The sequence below is a fragment of the Lacerta agilis genome, chromosome 2 (genome assembly GCF_009819535.1).
Source record: "Lacerta agilis isolate rLacAgi1 chromosome 2, rLacAgi1.pri, whole genome shotgun sequence".
NCBI lineage: Eukaryota > Metazoa > Chordata > Lepidosauria > Squamata > Lacertidae > Lacerta > Lacerta agilis.
This window is the reverse complement of record NC_046313.1, coordinates 31370661-31396731: the sequence shown is the minus strand read 5'-3', so window position 1 is coordinate 31396731 and position 26071 is coordinate 31370661. Positions and strand designations below refer to the sequence as shown.

The 26071-nt window shown below is 44.4% G+C and overlaps 1 protein-coding gene across 1 annotated transcript in view; it reads left to right on the top strand.

Annotated features, from left to right (window-relative positions):
• Positions 1-7683: 7683 nt before the first annotated feature.
• GRB2 (growth factor receptor bound protein 2) overlaps positions 7684-26071 on the top strand; it is a 56920-nt gene continuing 38532 nt past the window's right edge. Inside the window, exons 1-2 of the mRNA XM_033139295.1 lie at positions 7684-7824; positions 23013-23257. Coding sequence (XP_032995186.1) covers positions 23045-23257 — 213 coding nt within the window. The 5' untranslated portion in view covers positions 7684-7824; positions 23013-23044. The remainder of the gene's footprint in view (positions 7825-23012; positions 23258-26071) is intronic.

Below are 26071 nucleotides of genomic sequence, written 5' to 3'. Positions count from 1 at the left end.
TATATACTGGGTAAAAACTAGTCCTTCATAATTAAATTTAATGTTTGGCAATTAATTATATAGACCTGCAGGTATAGGGTAGTATAACAACAACAACAAATTGTGGACTATTTTATTTGCCTGCTCAATAGTGATGGTGATTTTGTGAAATTTCCAGATATTAATTTGGACATCGGCAGGTACAGATTCTAATATACACCAATACCTGCCAGAAATTACCTTCTGCAGTCTGCATATAACAAACTGGCTAGTCTCTACATAAAAGAATAAATGGACAGAAATATGACATTGGAAATGGTCAGATCACACCTGGAATACCAATTGTGGATGACATAATTTAAAAAGGATATTGACAAGCTAGAATACATGCAGAGGAGGGCAACCAAGATGATCAAGGGTCTGGAAAGCAAGCCTTATGAGGATCGGTTGAGGGAGTTGGGTATGTTTAGCCTGAGAAAGAGGAAAGTGAGAGGAGTTATGATAGCCATCTTAAAGTATCTAAAGGGCTGTCACATGCAAGATGGAGCAAGCTTGCTTTCTTCTACTCTTGAGGGTAGGACCCATACCAATGAATTCAAGTTACAAGAAAGGAGATTCCAACTAAACATCAGGAAAAACTTTCTAACAGAGCTGTTCAGCAGTGGAACAGACTCCCTCACGTGGTGGGGAACTATCCTTCCTTGGAGGTTTTTTGTGTGGAGGTTAGAGGCCATCTGTGACAGATGCCTTAGTTGAGATTCCTGCGTTGCAGGGGGTTGCTCTAGATGACCCTCAGGGTCCCTTCCAACTCTACATATGATTCTATAATTCTCATAAAACATGGTCATAACATTTTCATTCTACCAGAGCAGGCTCCAATTTGTCATTGTGCTGTTTCTTCCATCTCCTTCCCAAAACAAAAGCTATTTCTTTACAGTATTTCTATACTATTGCAAATAATACTGAAAACAAGTTTTCAATCTTCTTTGTGTCATACAATGTGCTACTATATAGCCTTAAGTTTATGCAGCCAAATACCCTGCAGCATTTACAGTCCAATCCTGTGCATATTTGTTCAGAAATGTACCCCACCAAGTGCAATGGAACTGAGTCTCACAAACAGCATTAAAAAATACATTTTAAAAAGATCTCATGTCCTCACAGCTAAAATAAATTCAAGATTGTCAGAAACATATTTCAGCCATCAAATGCCTATGTGAAAGGGAAGTCTTTCTAAACTTAGAGACAGGTAAACTTGGAGAGAGAGAGATAAACTTAGAGAGAAATAAACTCTAAACTTAGAGATAGATGTACCTCACCAGGGAGGGCATTCAATAAGTGGAGAGAACCACTACCAAGAAGACTCAGTCATGGGTCACGTCTAGCCAGCCAACACCCAGCAGCAGCAGCACCTATCCTATAAAGTCAATATTATTATTACAATTATTATTTTATTTATTGGATTTATAATAATTGGTTGAAATAAATAAATAAATAATATATGGAATCACCTCCGATAATTTATCCTATAAATTCCATATTATATATAGCATTACACGTGAAGACAATCTGCATTATAGAGGCGTAAAAACAGGTGCATGCAAAGTATATGAAACGTAATGCCATTAGTTGTCCACAGGACAAACAGTTTGTGAATAGAAATCCAGATGACTTAAGCAAATGCACCATAGCACCTGCTACAAAGGAATATGGATTCATTGTCCCCCTCTTCTCAAGGGACCTTTTTTATTTGCCTCTAGTATAATAGTCCCTTAACCTCTGAGTGTTAAGCCAGGCAAATCTATTTAGCCTTTCCAAGAGAAAAAGGCTCCAGTCCAGTCCTAGAATACACTGAGGGGAAAGAATGTGCCTTGAATGTGCTTTCAGGGTATAGTGTGCATCCAGCCTGCATCTCCAGTGCTCTCCAAAGGCCACTGTACCACTCTCCCACATTTGGCAGCTGTTGTGCCGGTATAGCAAGAGCTTGTCTTTCTCCCCCCCCTCCCCCCAATGTAATTGGCATATAGGATTGCCAAATTAGTTATCTTTCAAGTCAGAAATAGCTCGCTGCAATTGTGCACTCTGTATCCAATAGAATAACGCTGGCGGTGCAGTCTCCCACCCACCACCTTTTTATAGCAATCATCCTTTCTTCTCTTCGTGACCATAGGAACATGAGCTGTAATGCAGGGAATTCGCCTTCATTGCATTCCTCAGTTCTCCCAGGCTTCTGGAGTCTGGCAAAATACTCCCCCCCCCCCAAATTAGGGGCCTAGTCGGATGTGGTTTCAACCCACACACACCCGGACAACACCATTACTGGCCCCAACAACATCAAACATACCATCTCAGGACTATTTAATTGCTCATCTTCTAATGCTGTGTATGCCATCAAATGCCAACAGTGCCATTCAGCTCTCTATAGTGGACAAACAGGCCAAACCCTACGCCAAAGGATAAATCTTAAATGGACATAAATCTGACATCAGGAATCACAAGACAGAGAAACTAGTAGGAGAACACTTCAATCTCCCAGGACATTCTATACAAGATAGATCTCAAAGTAGCCGTCTTACTACAAAAGAATTTCAGAAATAGACTAGAAAGAGTTGCTGAATTGCAACTTATTACCAAACTTAAAACCATGGAGAGACCTGGTCTGAATAGAGACATTGGATTCTTATCTCATTATACATAATAAAGCTATTTTTAGCCATCTCACCCCTTGCTTTCACCCATTCCCACCACCCTTCTGAGTAATACCCCTCCCCACCCTCTCACTATATATAGGGTCTGGTGACTTCTGTTTCAGTGTATCTGAAGAAGTGTGCATGCACATGAAAGTTCATACCAATAACAAACTTAGTTGGTCTCTAAGGTGCTACTGGAAGGAATTTTTTTATATTTTGTTTCTACTTGTACAAGGAAAGTCAGCGCAGCAATATCAGTTTATTCTGCATTGTGTTTTCAAGACTTTAGAGTTGCTTTATTCTGAGGAGCACATTTGGGCTGCCCTGCCTTTGATATTTTAGCAACTGCTTGCAGTGAAGGCTGGCCAATGAGGGCTAAGGGGGCACTGCCCCACCAACCTCACCCCATAGCTAGTCCCTTGCCCACCTGCCTTCTTACAACTGGTTCAGAGGGATGGCTCTGCCTGTCAGATGCCTCCTCCCCAGTCTCAGTCTATTGATTCCATGAGTCATTTATTTTGGGATGTATGGGGGGGTGCTACACCTCCTCTGCCTTGTGGGATATATTTAGGAAAAGAAAAGCCTAAGGAGTGAACCCTACACAAATTGGGTGCTTTAGAGTACTAATAGTTAATCCCCTCACGTGTCACCTAACAAAGGAGTTCCCCTGAGTATTGACACTTGTTGACTAAGCAGGATTAAAGACTGGTACACACCTAGGACATTTACATAGGTAAATTTACTCTTCACATGCTCATTGATGATACTCAGAAGTAGGTGCACACTTTCCAGTACACATGGATCTTGATTACATTCTCAAAGTCTGATACTCAGTCTTTACACATAAACACTAAACACCTAAAACGCCTTTCATAACTCCCCTTTTAAGACACATTGGGACTGTCTTATAACACATCCCAGTTATAACATACAAGTTATAATTAAATCCTAATATTTACTATACCTAAACATTTACTATACCTAAACACAGGTATTTACTATACCTAAACACAGGTGGTGCTGTGGGTTAAACCACAGAGTCTAGGGCTTGCCTGCCACGGGGTGAGCTCCCGTTGCTCGATCCCAGCTCCTGCCCACCTATCAGTTTGAAAGCACGTCAAAGTGCAAGTAGATAAATACCGGTAGGTACCGCTCTGGCGGGAAGGTAAACAGCATTTCCGTGCGCTGCTCTGGTTCGCCAGAAGCGGCTTTGTCATGCTGGCCACATGACCAGGAAGCTGTCTGCGGACAAACGCTGGCTCCCTCGGCCTATAGAGTGAGATGAACGCCGCAACCCCAAAGTCGGACACGAATGGACCTGATGGTCAGGGGTCCCTTTACCTTTACCTTTTTAAACATTTAGTACCACAGATTTACTACAATATATAACAAGGTGAAGTTATGAGACTGGGGGTTTGAATAGGAAAGGGTAATGGGGCCCAATACTACTGCAAATGTTATTTGATTGTGGCAAAGTTGTCAGTTACCTCTTCTATCAGAGAAATTACAGGCGATATGTTTCCATGGGAACTAATTGTCAGACAATTTCCATTACATCTTCTACATAGGGCAAAATGACCCCACCCCCCACCCCCGCTTTCCCAAGGATGATGTATTCTAGGTGTCTGTATATGAAAAGAGACACTAAAATGCTGTTTAAGACAAAACAAACAAAGACTGACACAGAAAGCTGAGTTTTAACTCTGTAGGCTAACATTTTAGGGCTGCCTCTCACTATAGAAGTGACCTGGGAAGTGAGGTTTTTTTCGCTGCTGCCTGGAGGGTTCAAGCTGTATTTCCTCCTGTGCTCAACCTATATCTATATAAATTAACTTACATATTACAAAAATATTATAAGGTAACTCCTTCAAAAGGAAACCTATTATTATCATCTGTATCCCACCTTTTTCTCCAAGACCTCAAGGTGGCACACACAATTCCCCCCCACCTCATTTAAACCCCACACAACAACCCTGTGAGGTAGGTTAGGATGACAGGGAGTGGCAGTGACTGGCTCAAGGTCACCCAGTGAGTTTCATGGCCAACTGGGGAACTGAACCCTGGTCTCCCCAGGTCCTAGTCTAACCACGACACCACACTGGCTCTTCTGCTTACCTAACCTGAGTAAGCACTGCATCACTGAAATAAATCACGAGGTTGTTGAACACTATCATTTGTGGACTGAAGAGAGGCAAAGGATTCTTAGCATGTTATTTGTGTTAACTGCCTGACCGATGCAAGGCTGTCTGTGTTTTCAGTAGCTGTTCTGTGAATTACCATGGTTAATTATCCTCGTCAGTACTTTCCTACATATCATTTTCCTCTGACCTCACTGTTTTTAATTCCCCAATCCCATACCATGTGAATATATACCTGAACTCTGCATGTGTCTGATGAAGCAGATTCTAGTCCGCAAAAGCTTGTGCCATAATACATTTGTTTTAATTATAGCTTTTAGGGTACCATAAGACTCCTAATCCTTTCTTTGGGTTTATACCCAAGGAGCTGATGCATGGGTTGCTCAATGCTATGGCTGGCAGTTGTACTTTTAAAAATTTGATTTTTAATTTAAAGTAACAACGCATACCCATAGAAGGAAAACAGAGCTTAGTAGTCACACATAAAAGAAATAAAAATAGCTGCTAATGGCTGTAATTTTAGATGTTCCGAGAAAGGTAATCAATTGAAAGTGTCTCTCCATAAGGTTCTATGAGTCAATGGAAGGTGAAAACAATATTCAATTGTCTTAACCAAGTCAATAAAAGTATACCATGTCATATAGAAGGTGTGAGTCCTCCCCCCGTTGTACTTTATAGTCTATTGTCCCATCCCGTCCCCCACTCATATTTCTGCAACTTATGAGTCATCTTAATGGAAATGAATGTAAATTACCGGTACTTATGAGTTAAGTGTCAGGCTCACAATTTTTAAAATAGTCTGTGCAACCCAGTAATGTTTGCTTGGAAGTATGCCCCATTGTGTTCAACGGAACTTGCAACCTAGATAGTGTTTAGGGCTGTATCCCTAATTTACCATTTCTTTGGCTTTTATAAGCATTTTTACTGACTTCAGTGACACCTAAAGGAGAATAGCAGAACTCATTTGATTCCATTTAGAAAGAAATGGGGAGCATTGCCTTCATGTCACAGACCAGCATATGATTTCAAAGGGGCAATTAAAGCTTGTTGAGATTGTAGTGCTTTCTATAAATTATGCTGAACATCCATCCTGCACATCAAAGGAATAGTTTGATTGTGACTGCTTTCTACTTGCTATGCTCAGTGACGTAGCGTGATTTGCTGGTGCTCGAGGCATATGGAGATGCGTGCACACCAGGGGTGCGGGGTGTAGAGGGTGAACGGAGCCTGCCATGCCAGCCCAACCCTCACCGCCACCCTGGCAGCTCTCCTTTACACTACACCCGATTATGCTATCAAGTTTAGGTGGGAAATAACCAACCTGTGTTCATATCTTCCAGTTCAGTGACACACAGGGCAATGTGGCCCTTGTAAATGGAATATTTCCCATTCTTGAATTGCCATTTCAGGAAATAAAGACTGCTTATTTCTGACCATAATGTACAGTATTTTCTCAGGAGCCTGGCACTCTCTCTCCCTGTGTGTGTGTGTGTGTGTTTGTGTATGTAGTATTGATCATGCTATTCTGAGTAAAGTTGATTTGCCTTGCCTTGGAAATGGCAGAATACTTATTTGTTGTACCCATTAAGTGGAAGTAAACATTCAAGTGAAATAGGACTGAATTAAGTGAAATTACTTAGCCATTTTGAGATTGTGTTGGTATTCCATAGTCCATAATGATCATGATGACGTTTTTCTCAATTAAAGAAAAACACGTAATAGGCAAGCTTCTGTTTTCACTGGCCAGTTCCACTCGTTATAGCTTTAGAACTTGTTCTGCCTATCTATAATCTCACTCTGGAAGGAAAACACATATATTTTTCTAATTGAACAATGTTTTAGCAAATGGACAAGATCCAATTTAGTTCTGAATCACTCAAAGAGAACCTTGTCTTCAGTGTTATACCCAGGCTGTCTTTAGATTGCTGAAAGCAAGGACAGTGAGAGAGACAGGTGGGAAGGAAACAGACCCCAAAACAGAGAAGGGCTACAACTCAATAGAAGAACATATGTTGCACTTGCAGAAGGTCCCAGGTTCACTCTCCAGGAAGGGCTGGGAAAGATTCCAGCCTTAAGCCTGGAGAACTGTTGCATGTCAGTATCTAGTAGAGATAATGCTGAGCTAAATGGATTAACGTGATTGTTTGGAGGGTGGCAACAAAGGAGATAAACTTTTCAGTTGCTGCGTGCTGCCAAATGAAATATCCTCCTCAGCAAGGCCCACCTTGCACCAACATTTCCAATGGCAAATTAATACCTCCATCTTCTCCCTGGCTTTTAATGGAACACGATCAGTTGGTTATCTTTGGGGTCCTATACTGTGATGTCTATTTTTGTTGATATATTATGCCTGGTAGGTATAATCATCATCTTCATCATCATCAGTGGTTTGACTCAATTTTTAACACGTGCACTCTTCCCCCCCCTGCAAGCCAAGATGACAAATTATTATTATTTGGTTTGACTTGATTTTTAAAATGTGTATTATTTTCCCCCCTGCAAGTCGCCAAGATGGCTAATAATAATAATAATAATAATATTTCCTATAAGGCAGATTAATAAATAACGTTCGTCCAGTTTTCTCCCAGGACAGGCGTCAAACAGACAAATAAAACTGTAAGACTGCAACCCTATGTGGCCGCTAAACCTGCGAGGTGATGCTAATACTGTTCACTCAGTTTCTGAGCAGCCGTAGCAACTCGAGTGCACTAACGCTTCGGAGGTTCGGCAGCTATAGCACTTCGCGAGCATGCGCCCTGGGCGAATCATTAGCTCCTCCCCGCCTTCCGCCCCCCCCCCCTCTTCCTCAGCCTCTGGTTCGCCCTGTTGCGGAGGTTGGCGCTTGCGCTTTTTTTCGGCGGGGTTACTTCTCGTTCCCGCTGCGCGTAGGAGCCTCGCGAGAGCGGCTCGTGAGGGCAGTAGCGGAAGCTCTCCCGGACACTCCTACTGAGGAGGAAGAAGCTTCGGAGGGGGGAAGAAGAGGGGGCCGCTCGGAGCGGAACCCTGGCGGGCTTGCGGTGAGTCGGAGCTTCGGGGCGAGGGCGGCGGGAGAGGCGGGGAAGAACCCCAACAAGACACCGGAGCCGCCCTGGAGCCTCTGCCTTGAGGCTAACGAGGCGAGCAGGCGGGCGGCCCCTTTCCCCTCTTGTTCCGCCCCTGCCTGTCAAGGGGGACCTGGCGCGCGCGCTTGCCAGCCTACCAGTTGCATGGGGGGGGGGGGGGAAAGTGGGTATTTTGCGCGCCCCCCTTAAGCTTCTAAGACCGGCGCGGCGTTCGGATGAGCTGAACGAATTCTTGGAAAAATAACTCAAGCCGAGGGAGGCGGGCGAATTAATCCTTTTCTCCTTAGCCAAGCAATGATTCACTTGCCAAGGGGGCCCAAATGCCCCCCAGTCAATGACTGTATCGAAAGGGGGCATTCTGCTGAATTCGTTTTTTCTGGTGTTGGTTTTTTGTTGCGGAGAAATGTTAATAGCGTGCACCTTATATAAAAACAGAAGTTGCAATAAATGCTTGTGCTTATCTCTAAAGTGATAAGTGTAAGCATTGACTTAAATGAGATTCTGATTCCTGAAGCCCGACCTGTTCTCCCGAACAGGTGTGCATTAGGATTGCTGTGTTATATTGGGAAACAGCTTTTGAGCAAAAGGAAATAAAATGGTGCCACGCAAATAAATCCAAATATATTACTAGCAAATTCTAATTTTACATTATTGCCTGTACATATGTTTTGCAGATGTCTGATAGTGTGAAAGAGAACAGATAGTTATTCATAAACTATGACTAAATATATATATTCTGTTACTGGCACAAGGAGGAAATGAACCATAGTTTTTGCTGCTGAAGATTTCACAGAACTTCCCCAAATACAGTAGTAATAATGACTAACTGGTTCCTTAGAAGGAGCTGATTGACTTTACCACCTCTTGAGACCAGTTCTCCTTGTAGCAGTTTCTAGGATATGGTAGATGGTACAAACAGTATAAGCAGTAAGTAATTTTTAAACTGTTCAGAGTGCTTCATGCATACAAATGGTGAAAATGAATACAGAGCCAGCTACTTCTGTGAAACAAAACTGGCAACTATTTGATAAATCAAGACAGCTGTCACTTTTAGCATCTGAAGCCTGTGTGGGACAAACATATGGTATTAATATGAGGGTGCTCTACTAACCCCATATTTAACCACTTGCCTGGTCACTGGAACCATTCAGGAATTTCATTCAGGCAACTGAGCAGACTACAAGAAGATCTTTCCTCCTCCATTTCATTTCAAACAAGCTGCCGATGAAGCCATGAAGCACTTCATCCTTCCTCCAGCAACCCACTGTTTTGCAATATTGGGTGTGTAGGAGTGAAGTTACCTCCTACACTTGTAATATGGAAGCAAATACTGTAAGGTGGATGGTAGAGGGAAGGAGCATCCTTTTCCTATGTTGCCATCCTGCTGGGTTTCTGCAGTAGGCAATTGGCAGGTGAACCTCCTGTGCATCTAACATAATGGGTTGGAAGCAGAGCAATTTGTCTTCCAAATCACTGCGTTTTGGACACACAGGCAGAAATTTGGCCTCCTGTGTCTCCAGTACAGAAATGAAGTGTGATGGTGGCAACCACCCAGCTTGCTTATTCATTTATTTTTATTTAACAAAATTGATATACCACTTTCTCAAACTAAATACTTCTAAGCAGTTTACAAAAGACAATTAAAATATTAATTAAAAATACCAATAAAGGCCAACATTAAGAACAAGTTAGATAATTAAAAGAGAAAGCAAATTCCATAATTTAAAAACTTGACTTAAAAGCTTGGTTTTAAGCTGGATGAGCAGGCTGGGACTTCACCTCCTGCACATCTAGTGTAGAAACACAGCAGGCTGGTGGAGAAGGGATGCCTGTCTTGTTCAATCAGCACAGAAATCAAGCAGACTGGCAATGGGGCCATCCCTTCACTGCTAGTTCACCATGCTTCTGTGCTGAGCACAGAAGAGGCAAAGCATCTTTCAGCACACTTAAGCATAGAAACAAGGCCAGCCAGTGGAGGTGGCTTTTATTCTTTCAGCCTGCTACATTTCTATCCTACAAACAATTTTTATTTGTCATATGAGGGGCTGGGAAAAGAAACACAAGAGTGTTACATCAACCAATTCACATAAAGATAATAAAAACAGTTCCAAAACTTATTACAAACCATTATGAGTTCAGACATTTTCTTTGTATATCCCTATACTTGGTTGATGTAACGAACAAAAGCAATAAAAAACACTTGGGGGGGGGAAAAAAGAAACACAAGAGTGTTACGTCCATCCTCCACCATCCCCTTGGTATGAGTTAAAAGCAGGGGAACAATTTTTTTAAAAAAAATCAGGCTAGTGACTTTGGGGACTAATTAATAAGGATGTACTATTCTACGAAGGGACGGCGGTGGTGCTGTGGTCTAAACCACAGAGCCTAGGGCTTGCCGATCGGAAGGTTGGCAGTTCAAATCCCCGCAATAGGGTGAGCTACCATTGTTCGGTCCCAGCTCCTGCCCACCTAGCAGTTCAAAAGCACATCAAGTGCAAGTAGATAAATGGGTACCGCTCTGGCGGGAAGGTAAACTGCGTTTCCGTGCGCTGCTCTGGTTCACCAGAAGCGGCTTAGTCATGCTGGCCACGTGACATGACCCAGAAGCTGCGGACAAACGCCAGCTCCCTCAGCCTATAGAGTGAGATGAGCGTGCAGCTCCAGAGTCGTCTGCGACTGGACCTAACGGTCAGGGGTATCTTAACCTTTACCTGTTCTATGATCCCTGTGGGCATGTCTCTTTGAAACGTAGCTATGCTAAAAATGCCCATTATTATGTATTGCTTGTTGTTAAGTAAATATGTCTACATGGTCTAACAAGGCTGAAAGACTCCGCAAATAGTTCTAGAGCAAAATGTTTGCAACTTTTGATCTTAGAAATGTTTACTTGTTATCCACTAAATCTGTTATGAGAATCTACTTGTTAGGATTCAAGTTTAAAAAAAAATGTATTTCTTGTTTTACGTTTTTAGCTGTTTTAAATTATTTTATATGTAAATCGCATTGAGACCATGGTTTAGAAGGCACTGAATAATCAGGTTTAATAATTACACAAGTAATATTCAGATAGACTTAATTTTTCCTCTCCTTAGGGGTTTTGCTTGGTGTTTCCTATCAAGGTAGAAACTTCTGGTTGCCTTTTCTGCTACTACTTAATATACACAAGTTTTTTTCCAGTGCCATATTTGTAAAAGTCTAGAAAGTAAAGGTGTAAAGTAAGATGCATAATATGGCAATATACATTGAAAATGATAACTTTTTGTGGAATTATTTTCTTGTGTTTGAGTAACTTTTTGCATTGAATTCTGGATTGTTTCCCTGTTTATCTCTTTCACATGGCAGATAGCTTCCACCCCCTCACAAAAGTGAGTTATATTGAAATATGTTCTTGATATCAGGACAGTTAGAAATGCTAATGGTTTGTCAGATAAAACTTTACTGGGGTAGTCCACTCATACGTGTACGTTAATGGCTAGCATTTAAATATGGAACACTACAATATTTACTCGAATGTAATGTGCCATCCAATGTAATGTGCACCTCAAATTTCAAAACCTTGAAACAAAAAAAGTATTTGCTGGCGAATGTAAACGCGACATCAGATCTAATGCACACCCTAACTTTTGTGACGTAATTTGGCCAAACAAGGTGCACGTTACAGTCGAGTAAATATGGTAATAATTTATGACGGGTAACTGAGTCCATTGAAAAACATTTTTAGGAGTCATATGAAAGTTGTCTGCCAGGGGGTTGTGGAACTATGATGGCTCATACATTTTTATATTCATCAGCACCTAATACTCAGATTATCAAATTATGAGCATGCATGTGTGAATCAGGTTGCAGACCCCACAATGCTCATCACCAGATCAAAAATATTTTGTGCTGCCTAAGACTGAATCAGCATGAAATTGGATGAGTGCAACATTACAACCAAACAGCTTTTTTTGGGGGGGGGGGTGTAAAATTCAAACAGGTGTTTTAATCTGTTGTAGGGATGGAGAGGGGGTTGTGCTTGCCCCAGTACTACTGTAGCTCTACATTCCATTTAGCCGAGGCATAGGCAAACTCGGCCCTCCAGATGTTTTGAGACTACAATTCCCATCATCCCTGACCACTGGTCCTGTTAGCTAGGTATGATGGGAGTTGTAGTCCCAAAACATCTGGAGGGCCGAGTTTGCCTATGCCTGATTCAGAGTATAGTGGCTTTCCCAGCTTTGCATTAGAGAAATACATGAGCAAAATTTTATGAGGTGATCTGTTAATTCATGTAACATATATTGTTCTTGTGATGTCTTAATCAATTCTTGTTTCTTTTAAAATGTCATAATTTCAGTCCTAAGTGAATAAAACCAAAGAGTGATAGGTGTAAATACAAGTGTGACTTTACTTGCTGCAGCATCTTTGTGAATTCCTGTCTTATATTTAAAGTTTCCACAATAGCCACACTCATAGTTTGGTTTTTCTGGTGTTGCTGTAATAGTTGTCCTGTTGGGTGCAGTGTTAATGTTAAATATGCAGTGTTAATTGTAAATGTCCATCTGAAATTAAGAGTGAGATTTTCCCCCCCAGACTGCTTTCTTCATTTTTTTCTCAGTTGCTGTAACATAGTTCTTGCAAGTCAACTCTTCCTCTAAGTATGCTGCTTTTTCTTCCTTGTTGCTATGTATAGTGAGTATAATACAGCTAGGTTTAATTTGGATTGCTGTTTTGCAGCCCAATCCCATTGAATTACAGTGGTGCCCCGCTAGACGAAAATAATTCGTCCCGCGAAAATTTTCGTCTAGCGGGGTTTTCGTCTTGCGGAGCGGCAATGGGAGCCGCGCTCCGCAAAACGAAAAAAAAAAAAAAAGACGAAATTTTTTCGTCTTGTGAGGCAGCCCCATAGACTTTTTCGTCTAGCGGGGCAGCCTCCCGCTAGACGAATGCTTTCGTCTAGCGAGTTTTTCGTCTAGCGAAGCATTCGTCTAGCGGGGTACCACTGTAAAGCATTTTGACTTAAGTAGTTTGGGCTGCTTGTAGGACAGTCATCAAGAATTTTCTTTTCAGTTTGTGCTCTGATTGTATACCATGTCTTGTATAGATATTTTTCAAGCATTATGCTACGTGCATAATTAACCAATGCGTTCAACTTCCCTGAATGAAGCTGCTTGATGGCCAGTGGCAACCACAAATTTCTGGCAATCTCCGTGGCTCAAGTGCTGGGAAAAACTCATTTTCTTCCCCAAGCTTTCTGTGTACCACAAAAGCACGAGAGTGGTCTTGCCATGTTGTCCTTCCCCCCTCCCAAGTTATTTGTCATGCATAGATTGATTGGAGTGGCGATGGAGGAAAGGTGTCAGAATTTCATTTCACAGTAAGCTTTGGAGACGTTCGGAGGGAATAAGTGTACAATAAAAAGTTGGAGAGGGAGATCAGTGACCACCACATATATGGCGGCGCAGGCCAGTCAAGATTTGTGGACGGGTGACTTTCAAGCGTCTTCGTTTTTTTCATTTACGGGGGGCACAAATTTTGGCTTGGCTTTTTGCCCAGGCATTTATTTGTATTTACCAGTGGTCTCATCCCTAGTATCCTCTGCCTTGCACTGAGGGACTAGGAAAGTGGTGGGGGTTTTCTTTCATTTGTGCAGGATACAGAGAAGGTAAAAAGCAGTGAGAGTTTCTTCATTTCATTATAAGGCATTTCTGCTGTTTCTTGCTTGAAAACTGCATTGGAAATTAGTCCTCCAGAGTAGAGAATCTGTGTGGACTGGTGTCGGATTTACTGCTCACCAGAGGGTTGAGGGCATCTTCCCCTGCAATCTGGTGCATGGCTTTGTAGACAACTGGTAATATAGAAGAGTTACAAATGATTTTCCTATAAGAATGTGCTTGCATGGATTGTATAGGTTTTAAAAGTGCCAATTCAGTGTTGGAGGTTTGCAAAACAAGGTTGTTCTTTTTCATATCCTTTTCCTATCTGGTGTGTGTATAAACAGTGCTGGTGATTCATGCATTCAGTTAAGATTTATTGAAATAAATGAAGCTTGGGTTATAATCCCAAGCATGCTGTAGTGCGAGTGGGCCTCTCCTAGGTGAATTAGAGGTTGCTAAGTATAATAAAAGCGGCATCTTGAGAATGTGAGCCTGCTTGCCGTGCCTGGCGCTCCCTTTAAAGATAAACTTTCCCCTCTTACCCTTCTTAAGGGGCTATCTAGCCAAACCAAGATTTACGCTAATTGGTGTCCTTGCCCAGCTGGGAGGGAGAGTTAAAGATCAAACAGTGACCATTAGAGAAAAGCAGCGAGGCTGGGAAAATTGGGGAGTATACAGACACCCGGAGCCGCTGTTAAATAACATGCATACAGCTGCGTTAACTACCTGACACTTGTGAATTATGCCTGAGGTCCTTAGGGATTGGAGGATGTATATTCAAGCTTAAATCGGGTTGGATAATTATCGGGATACCACGGGGGATTATTATGTATATTAATCCCGCGTTTAGAGATGCTAAATGTCAGAGACCGGTGGCTGGTTTTGACCAGGAGGCTGTAACTCTCAGCTGGGGGCAAGCGGCTAGCTGCCCCGGGAAAACTCACTCTGGGTTCGTGCTGGATAGCCGAGAACAACTGTCTTTTACTTTAACCAAGCCTTGTGTGAGTATGTTTAGTTAGTTATATTTTACAACGTTCTTATTTTCTGTTTGTACTCTTTTCTAAGAAACGTGTAACCTTGTTTTAACTTCTTTGCTTTTAAATAAACTTTTGAACTTTAGTCCTGTTGCCTTGTTTTGCCTTTGGTTAATAGTGAAGCTGAGTCCAGCGTCTGACCATTCGGACCCTACCAGGTTCTTGAGTATCCTTTGGCTACACCGTAAAGTGGGCCAAGGTGTGAAGCCTGTGTAATTAAGGTGGAGGTGTGACTCCCTGACACCTCTATCGGCTTCACAGCAAGGGAGTGGTGGCAGCGTACCTGTACGTATTTGGTTATGCTTTTTGGGGTTCCCACAGACCTTCCCCCGCCTAGCTAATAGCTCTACGGGGCTCAGAGGCAGATAATAGCCGAGAGGAGGAGGAGGGGCTGTGAGAAATCCACTACATGTTGGCAAGCGGTGGGATTTCGACTTCGCTGATCAAAGGCAAACTAAGAAACACTAATTGTGTAGGCACGTATTTCTTGTGAAGAGTACAAACGTTTTCTAATTGGATTAGTAAGTTAGGGATGGCAGGAGTGTCAGACCCGACCGAGACTTTGCAGACTCTGGACCGATGGGGGTCGAGAGAAAGTCTCAGTCCCCCGCCTTATGGGACAGAGTTACCAAAGAGACCAACTTCAAAGGGAGCGGAGGCTCCGTTGTTCTCAGATGACGACTCGGAGGGGGAGGAAGCTCACCGTTCCGGAGGGCCTCTAGCAGAAGCCGGGGAAGAGGTGCAGCAGCAATTCCAAACTTGTTGGGAGGAAGAGGTTCGTGCAGCCAAGGTGCACTTAGAGGGAAGATATTCCACAACTTCCGAGCCGACAGTACGCCCCAAGCAGACGGTGTGTGTGCCAGGTCGAGGCTGGGGTTCAGGCAGCCTTATGGACGTCCAGAGAGCGCGTCAGCGTCACCCTGCTGCAGCCGGACCAGCTAGCGTGGGGGAGCGGATTCAGCAGGAGCTGCCGAGATGCTTCAAGGAGGGCCGTGCCAGGGATGTGAATGACTACCGCGAGCCGGGACATCAGCCCAGGGGCCGTGCCAAAGACGTGAGTGACTATCAGGGTTTGAGACCACAGTTTAGAGGGCAGACCACGGATGTGGGGGACTATAGAGGGGCTCGCAGAGCCACGGCCCAGCGGGAAGAGGAGATGGGGCACCCTGTTTATCGAGAGGGTAGCCCTGGGAGAGCATATTCGCCGGATGGACAGAGGGGACCCAGGGGGCTGCCTCAATGGACTGAGCAGGGGGAAGTCTATCTGCCACGCCCAAGGAACCGGCAGGACTACTGGGAAGAACAGGCAGAGCGTCCGGAGGGACGTAGGGCGTATTACCCCCCTCCTCGAGAATACAGCCAGGGAGAGCGTCCCCGGGTTGCCCCAAGACGATCACCAGGCGAGGTGGCGTTGCAAGACATTAATTTGAAGCTCTTTCCTACTTACAAGCCACCCAATGATGTGTTAAGTTTTTTAACACTGTTCGAACTGACTTGCAAAGAAGTGGGTGTGCCTGAGCGTCTGTATATGACTGTTTTGCGATCTTTAGTCACAGCAGAGCTGGCTGATTTGTTGGGCCAGATGCCAGCGCAACAATTCTTAAATTATCGTCTTTATAAAGAGCTTGTGCTTCAACGTTATGGCCGCCAGCCGGAGTGCTATAGACGCGCCTTTCGAAAGGTGGACAAGTCAGCGTCCACAGAGAACTTTCCTCTTGTTGCAGCAAAAGTTGCGCAGCAGTTTGATTTTTGGTTGTCAGCCGCAGAAGTGGATACCTTTGCGAAGTTAAGACAAACTATGATTTTGGAACAATTTATGCGCTATCTGCCTGCAGAACTGGCTAGCTTAGTGGCAGACCAAAATCCAACTACTTATGAGCAGGCTGCGAAGTATGCAGAATCGTTCCGCTTGAACAGGACTAATTTGGGCAATAAAAGCCAGCCGGCCGGAGGCCGATCTGCTAATTTAGGGTCGGCGGGGAAGGCTGCTTTTCAACCCAGAGAGTGGGAGAAAAAACCTGGAGTGGTGCCTAAGGACTCTGTGTCGGGGGGAGGCGACAAGGCCAAAATTACCCCTGCCTCAGGACTCTGCTTTTATTGCCGGCGCGAGGGCCATGTCAAAGCATTTTGTCCGCTTCTGAAAGAAAAGCGGGGCCCCGTAGCCTCGTCCACTCCGGCGGTCCGTGTGATCCAACTCCCTGAGGAAGACTGGGATGCAGAAATCCAAGCCCAGATGGCAAGGGAGACCACCGACCTGGACGGGAGGGAGCAGGGTTTGAAGCCGCCTGCTGTGGCTCCTAGAAGTATTATGTCTGTTGCCTCTGCTCCTAGTGTGGGACCTGTTGGGACTGGGACAAATGTGGCTGTGGCACCACACATAGATTGGGCGAATATGGAGTATTCTGCACCCATTAGAATTAATCGCATTACAGTTAACTCATTTCGTGACTCTGGAGCTGATATCACCAGCGTGGCAAAGAACTTGGTTCTGCCTCAGCAGACTCAACCAAAGCCTTTGGAAGTTTTCCCATGTGGGGTGGAAGCCATTTCTCACCCTACTGTGAGTGTGCCGGTGTCTTTTCAAGGGTCTGAGGGAGATCACTTCGAAATCCTTCACGATCCTGATGAGGGTAAGACAGTGGTTTTGGGGGAGGATGTTTTGGGTTACGAAGTGTCTCTACAAACCCTCTTTGAGTGTGTTCCAGAGACAGAGACACAAGCAGCTGAAGTGCCAGAGGAAGAGGAACAGAGCCATTCTTGTCAGCAGCTGGCTGAGAATCCTCAGGAGGAAGGGGGGCCGCCCTTTCCACCCAGCCAGGCCGCAGTGACTGAGTTTGGGACTCCTGCCGTGCTGGAAAATCTACAAGTGTTTGCAGCTGAGCAGCAATCTGATCCTTCCTTGCAAGATTGTCGGGAGGCAGCAAAGAAACCCTCTCGAGGGGAGAAACGTGTGGGGTTTTCGTATCAGAAAGATCTGTTATATCGACAGTTCTGGCCGAAGAGGAGTGCAGACCAGGACTGTGTTTTGCAATTAGTAGTCCCTATGTCCAGGCGTGAGAAAGTCTTAACCCTAGCTCATTCTGATGCTTTAGCTGGACATTTTGGGGTAAAGGGGACTCTTGAACGTGTCTCTCGTTATTTCTATTGGCCTGATGTTCATAAAAGTGTAAAAAATTATGTAAGGTCTTGTGATGTGTGTCAAAGGGTGGGGAATGCTCGAGATGTTAGACCTAACTCCTTGCAGAGTGTCCCTTTGGAGGCCCATGTGTTTGAAAAGTGGGGAATTGATTTATTGGGGCCTTTGCCGAAAGCTAAAGGCGGGAAGATGTACATCTGTTCTGTTTTGGATTATGCTTCTCGTTATTTGTGGGCGGTGCCTCTACCTAATACCTCCGCCCAAAGTTTAGTGAAAGCTTTGATGCAGGCTTTTTGCACTCTGGGTATGCCTAGAGTCATTGTTTCAGACCTGGGTACGAATTTTATGGCAGGACTGACCCAAAAGGTTTTGCAGGTTGCTAAGATTTTCCATCACCCTGCAGTGGCTTTTCAACACCAAGGAAATGGGGCGGTGGAACGGGTACAACGAACCCTGGGCCAGATGTTACGGAAATATGCCTTGGCTCATGGTCCCCATTGGGATCAGAATTTGCCCTTTGTAGTAGCTGCATATAATGACTCTTACCAGAGAAGCCTGGGGTTTGCCCCAAACCAAGTGGTTTTTGGGAGACTTTTGAATTCTCCTCTGTCCATGCTCAGGAGCGAGTGGGAGGGGACCGAAGGAGAAGAAGGCATTAAGTTACCCTCTGTGTCAGAATATTTTGTAAACTTGAGAAAAACTCTGTCTGAGATCTGGGAACTTGCCAAAGAGAATTTAGAAGGGGCACGTGTGACCCAGAAAAGGGATTATGATGTGAAAGCAGTACAAAAGGATTTTGAGGTGGGAGACAAAGTCCTGATCCTGAAACCCGGTCGCCCACATAAACTGGATGTTAAATGGAGTGGACCAGGGGTGGTTACAGCTAAGCTAAGTACTGTGCGCTATTTGGTGGATTGTTCTGAGTTGCACGAGCGCCCAAAGGAGTACCATGCTAATTCCTTAAAACGGTACTTTGAGCCCGGGGTCCCTATCCTAGCCATTTCAGGAGGTTTAGGGGATACCCCTTCTGCACCTCTGGATCTTTTGGAAGAATACAAGCAGGCTGGTGCTATTTCAGATGTTTTACGGTTGCCGGGACTGTCAGAACGGCAAGCTGAGGAGCTGTATGAGGCCCTCAAGCCCTTTGAAAATACTTTCAGCACCAAGCCTGGTCGAACCCATTTGGCGCAGCACCACTTTAATACAGGGGATGCCGCTCCTATTGCCTCTCGTCCCTATAGGGTCAGTGAGGCGCATGCCCGCAGTGTGGAGGCGGAATTGAAAGAAATGTTGGACTTAGACGTCATAGAGCCTAGTAAGAGTCCGTGGTCGTCTCCTATAGTTCTGGTGCCCAAGGCCGGGGGCGGAATTCGCTTTTGTGCAGATTATAGGAGGTTAAACTTGGTGATTACCCCAGATGTTTTTCCCCTGCCCAGGGTTGATACCTTAATTGAGAAACTGGGAGGGGCCAAGTTCATTCCTGTGTTGGATTTGACCAAAGGATACTGGCAGATCCCCCTGACCCCTGAAGCGGCTGAAAAGTCAGCTTTTACCACTCATGTGGGGCTGTTTCAATTCAAAGTTCTCCCGTTTGGACTTCGAAACGCACCTGCCTGTTTCCAAAGGTTAATTAACTCATTAATTCATGATATGAGTGAGTACTGTTGTGCTTATTTGGATGATCTTGCCATTTATTCCAATTCCTGGCAGGAGCACTTGGAGCATGTACAGAAAGTCTTGTCCAGACTAACGGAAGCCAACCTGACGGTCAAGCTTGCTAAGTGCCAGTTTGCTCAGGGGGAGGTTGTATACTTGGGTTTCAAAGCTGGCTCTGGAAACATCAAGGCTTTAGAAGCTAAGATCCAGAGTGTGCAAGAGTGGCCTCGCCCTCAGACCAAGAAGGACGTGCAGAGTTTCATTGGTGTGGTTAATTACTATAAAAGGTTTATTGTCCATTTTTCCACACTGGCCAGTCCTCTGACTGATTTGTGTAAAAAGTCCTTACCCCTTAAGGTGAATTGGACTGATAAGTGTCAACAGGCTTTCCAGTTGCTAAAGCGAGCCCTAGTGAGCTCTCGTGTGATGCTTGCTCCAGACCAAAGTCGCCCCTTCGTGGTTCAGACTGATGCCAGTCAGACAGGATTGGGGGCTGTTTTAATTCAGCAGGATGAAGCGGGGGAGTGGCGCCCAGTGGTTTATTTGAGCAAAAAGCTACTTCCTCGAGAACGCAATCTGGCAGTTATTGAGAAGGAATGCCTTGCTTTGGTGTGGGCTTTGACAAAATTGCGCCCATATTTGTGGGGAAATGTCTTTGAGGTCCAAACTGATCATTCACCTCTGTGTTGGTTAGAGAGGGTGAAAAATACAAATCAAAAACTGTTGAGATGGAGTCTGACACTGCAAGACTACCAATTTACTGTGACCCATCTTCCTGGGAAGAAAAATATTGTTGCTGATGCTCTTTCTCGTATGTATCAAGCTGGAGAGTGATGCTGCTAAACTTAAGGGTGCTTGTCACTCACAGCTTGGCCAGATCTACCTCATTGTGTAAATAGTGCTGAAATTTCGGGACTTCACCCCAAATTTCATCTTAGACGGGAGGGTGTAGTGCGAGTGGGCCTCTCCTAGGTGAATTAGAGGTTGCTAAGTATAATAAAAGCGGCATCTTGAGAATGTGAGCCTGCTTGCCGTGCCTGGCGCTCCCTTTAAAGATAAACTTTCCCCTCTTACCCTTCTTAAGGGGCTATCTAGCCAAACCAAGATTTACGCTAATTGGTGTCCTTGCCCAGCTGGGAGGGAGAGTTAAAGATCAAACAGTGACCATTAGAGAAAAGCAGCGAGGCTGGGAAAATTGGGGAGTATACAGACACCCGGAGCCGCTGTTAAATAACATGCATACAGCTGCGTTAACTACCTGACACTTGTGAATTATGCCTGAGGTCCTTAGGGATTGGAGGATGTATATTCAAGCTTAAATCGGGTTGGATAATTATCGGGATACCACGGGGGATTATTATGTATATTAATCCCGCGTTTAGAGATGCTAAATGTCAGAGACCGGTGGCTGGTTTTGACCAGGAGGCTGTAACTCTCAGCTGGGGGCAAGCGGCTAGCTGCCCCGGGAAAACTCACTCTGGGTTCGTGCTGGATAGCCGAGAACAACTGTCTTTTACTTTAACCAAGCCTTGTGTGAGTATGTTTAGTTAGTTATATTTTACAACGTTCTTATTTTCTGTTTGTACTCTTTTCTAAGAAACGTGTAACCTTGTTTTAACTTCTTTGCTTTTAAATAAACTTTTGAACTTTAGTCCTGTTGCCTTGTTTTGCCTTTGGTTAATAGTGAAGCTGAGTCCAGCGTCTGACCATTCGGACCCTACCAGGTTCTTGAGTATCCTTTGGCTACACCGTAAAGTGGGCCAAGGTGTGAAGCCTGTGTAATTAAGGTGGAGGTGTGACTCCCTGACACCTCTATCGGCTTCACAGCAAGGGAGTGGTGGCAGCGTACCTGTACGTATTTGGTTATGCTTTTTGGGGTTCCCACAGACCTTCCCCCGCCTAGCTAATAGCTCTACGGGGCTCAGAGGCAGATAATAGCCGAGAGGAGGAGGAGGGGCTGTGAGAAATCCACTACACATGCTTTTTCAAGAAAATTAATGGGGCTTGCTTACAAATAAATGTGACTGGGATTATAGTTTGATGTGGGTTAGATCGAGACTTAATCATCCATTGAAATCATCAAGTTAAATCAGTTACTAAGTTCAATTTATTTCAGTGGGTATACACTAAATATTACTAAGTCTGGATCCAACCCAGCATACAGTATGTGTGAGATGGCACTTAATATGTGTTTTAAGAAATACATGATTTTGAGAGTCTATATGTGTATTGTATTCAGGGGATTATTTTTCATCTGGTTGCCTTGTTTGGTTTTAGTTTAGTTGGGCAAGAGTCAAATTTTAATGCAGTTGGATTCATTGCTTTAATATGAATGTGTAACTATTGGGAAAACAGTACTGCTTTAATTATTGGAAGAAGTGTGGCTTCTTTATGGTGTGCTTTGGCAGGAGCACACTTAGTGATCACTTGGTTGGTTGTTTTTCATTTAAGGACACTTGACATCAAGAAACTGGTGTTCATATTTAGCTGAAAGTAAGACCTATAGTGTGCCTTTGTTCAGAGAAAACATGGAAAGAATTGGACTGCATTGGCTTTAATCAGTCATTACTTTTATAGAATATGCATCTGTTTAAAGAGTGTTCCCCTACACTGCAGTTCTGTTTCTCCAAAGCACAGCATAGTATGTAAGGTTGAATGACTTGCGACTCTGCTGTGAAATCAGAAGCAAAAACTATTTTCTCTTTCAACAGCCAGCAGGGGCACGATATAGCTGATAGCAAGATAGGGACAGATTATTTTCCCTTCGTTGTACATGAAACTTTCCTGAACACTTTCGACTCGTATTTTACTAGTTAATAAAAGTTTCAGCCCGACGCTAAATTTACTCGGAAATAAGTTACACCTCCCTCCCTCCCTCCCCCACCCGAGTTTTATTCATGGAACGCCACATTCCACAAGAAATCGGGGGAAAACCAGCTATGAATAATACCATGGGAAGAGTGTGTGTGTGTTTAACCCTACCATAGGAAGTGTCGTGTGTGTGTGTGTGTGTGTGTGTGTGTGTTTAACCCTCACTGCAAAACAAAGTGGGTTGTTGACCAGTACTTGGGAGTTTCTGCCGAACAGGGGAAACACACATTACTGGGTGACTTGCACGTTTCTCCTCGTAAGTAATCGGATAGGGGGACCCTCCTGATCTTTGACTTCGGGGTGGGGGGGTATCGGATTATTTAGGATAATAGGCGCTTCCTCCTACAAGGAGGAGCGCCGTCCTCCCTGCTGCCTGCGGTAAGGCATAGATAAAAGCCAGGCTTTGTGTGATAAGGACGAGCGCTCAGCAGCAAGCAGCAGGAGCCGCTCTAGGGCTCTGAGGAAGGCTGGCTTGGCTAGGGGGCGTGAGGGTGCCGGTCTCTCCCCCCCCCCCTCTCTCCCTCCCCCACTTGCGCTTTTAAAATTATTTATTTAATTTGGTTCGCCGGCTGGGAGTGCGGGGCGGGTAGTCTGCGCCGTGTGTCCTTTTCCGGGCTCTGCTATTGGCCGCAGCGAATGCCACTCGGTGCTTCCTGGCAGCCCTCGGTGCTGAGCGAGCGAGGCTGCAGAAAGAGGAAGCGGCAAAGCGGAGTTGAGCTGAGAGAGGAGGGAGAGGGAGGCTCAGGGCGCGGCCCCTGTCATTGATCCGGGCTACTTCCCTCAATGCTCCGTCTCTTCCTCCCTTCCTAGGGCGGATTGGCCCTCGCTGACTCCCCCTGCCTATGCGAAAGACGGAGCCAGAAGTTGAGCAGGAAGGGCAGCGCGGACGAGAGGGAAGGCTGGACCGGGAGCCCCCGGAGAAGCTTCAGGGAGAACTCCGTTCCTATCTGCCCTCATCACCATTGCTGTCCACGAGCATGGAAGCCGTCGCCAAATACGATTTCAAAGCCACCGCAGACGATGAGCTCAGCTTCAAACGGGGGGATATCCTTAAGGTAAGTGATGCACAAAGGAGCAGAGATTGCCCTCTTGAGGCTTTCCCTGATATGAGTCTCTCCGCCCCGCCCCCCCCCCCAAGCTCTATGGCATAATGGGCAACACTCTTTTATCTCTTCCCACACCCTTCTAAATTTGTCTGCTCCCTTCAGCTCATAGAGAGGCATTATTTGATGGCACAGCTGTTCTAACGTTGTAAATTGAGTGTAACTTGGTTTTATGATTGTACATGTTACTGTCTGGTCCTCAGTTATTCCCTTGCCATATTTAAACCCCCATTTCCCCTCTTCTAGGTTTGCTGGTGTCAAATATCTAGAAAAAATGTTTTGTCATGAGTTAGCTTTCTCTGATTCTACCTTGTATAGAGTCTGTATAGATATATTCTACCTTATGCAGTTCACAGTACTCTAGTTTCATTAATTATTTATTTGGATGGGTGCACATGTATGTACATACTACACCGGCCAGCTGAAGGTAAAGCAGGCTGCAATCTATGAGATCTTATACCACAGTAATCTGTTTTAAGGTACCACAGGATTCTTTTGCTACAACAGAGTAACTGAGCTATCCTGTAGAGTTCTGTATGTCACCGTTTGGTCAGAAGTCTTGGTTTGGAATTACAGGGTATGAGAAGACTTAGACTTCTTAAAAATCAGTAATGGTTCTCATAATCAGTTCTTACGTTAATTTTATTTAAAAGTAATGATTTTGTTACCTTGGCATTGGGTTACATTGGATTACATTGGCTTAATCTGGGACATTTCAGTTGAAAAACTAGGTGGATTTAGATTATGTTGTGTTTGACCTTTGCATGGCATGTAGTTCACAGTTGTTGTTGTTGTTGTTGTTGGTTACTGCCCTTCACCCTAAGGTCCCAGGATGGACAATCACATAAATAAAATGGGTCCAAAAATGCTCATTTCAAGTGTCAAAAGCTAGGGTAAAGAGGTATGTCTTCAGCATTTGCTGAAAGCTGTATAATGAAGATGCAGGCACACTTCTGTGGAAATGTTCCACAACTTCAGCCATGCCACAGAAAATGCTGTCTCCTGGGCCACCATCTCCCAGAGTTTCTGAGCACTGTGTAACAACCAATGGAACTTCCTCTGTTGATTTTAACACCCAAGGGGGTCTGTGGAGAAGGAGGCCATCAATATGATGTACAGTGAAGGCAGGCAGGAGTGATTGTGTCAGTTACTCTACACATCTCACCATCCCACAGTGAGCCAAGAGCCTTGACAGGAACATCAGCCATGCCAGCTTGAAAATTCCCCAAAGCATTCAGAAATCAGATTCCATCAGTCTCCAAGCATGGACCAACTCAATAGGTCTCTTGCACTTTTCAGGGTAGAGTAGCTACATTCAGCCCAAACCTCACCAGGGATTGGCCTGTCCATGACAACAAACTCACAGCAAGCCCTTCTATTAATCAAGTATTGCCAGTCCGCTCTAGGGCAAAGACCAGGTGAAAGGTGTTCCCAGTCATGTGTTGGACCATTGATTGTACTGAGACAGCCCCATGTTTGCCATGGAGGTAATAAAGCCCTGAGATAGCCCATTCAGCCTCGGCATAAATATTGAAGCTCCCCAACACCACCATGGAGTCCTCCAGCACCACATCTGAAATTACCTTGGTCAGGGAGGTTGTAGAGCAATGAGGTAGATGGTACAATAGCAACACACCCATTCTCTCCTTCCCTCCCTGGTCCTGCACCATAAACATTTTCTTCAACCCAAACATGATGTGGATTGGTTTCCTGGTGAGCGAGATGGAATTTTATGACACAGTTGGATTAACATAGGGCCACCCAGCCCATCCGTCCGGGTCTCAGTTGTACATATCAAGTCTGCCCCTGCACCTGCAATCAAACTGTGGATGATAGGTGTTTTATTCTAGATAGTCCTGGCATGTAGCAATGACAACACCAAGTTGGGGTGGGGGGTGACTGGCACCCCCCAATTCTGAAATACAGCAGGCAAATGTAATAACACATGAAGACCCCAATCCTTCTGAAAGGCTTATAGATAACAGAATAGCAGCACATAATTTTGTAGGAACCTGACAAAGGTAGTATTTATTTAAATAATTTAGAAATATTTACACCTGGCCTTTCTGTCTATCAGACCTCCACAGCAGCTGCTGATAAGTAAAAATGAATGCACAGTAAGAATATAATTAGATTCACTGATGTCTGAGGAAAGCATTGGGGGACAATGTAAAAAGCCCACTGTCCCAGCTTTGATTATACAGTATTGTTCTACCGAATAAATTAACATTGGCTAAGTATTAGGAGTACAGTCATTTGATGTTGTGCCTGAAGGACAAGACATGAGGTTGGAAGCAGACGAAATAAGTCAAGCTAGCCTCTTACTTGCCTTCACTTACCTCTTGTTCATAGGCTTTTTGTCTTCTTGGCAGGGTGAATAATAAATACTGGTATTTTGAATACTCAGCCATGAATTACGTTAATAATTTTCTTGGCTTCCTTACCAATGAAATACAAAAAAAATTATTTAATTTAAACTATTTTTTAAGTTAAAAGGTTTAAAAATTCTAAATGTTAGTACAGTGGTGCCCCGCTAGACGAAAATAATTCGTTCTACGATTTTTTTCGTCTAGCGGTTTTTTCGTCTAGCGAAGCGGCAATGACAGCCGCGCTCCCCTAAACGGAAAAAAAGACGAAAATTTTTCGTCTTGCGAAGCAGCCCCATAGACTTTTTCGTCTTGCGGGGCAGCTTCCGCTAGACGAATGCCGTTCGTCTAGCGAGTTTTTCGTCTAGCGAGGCATTCGTCTAGCGGGGCACCACTGTAA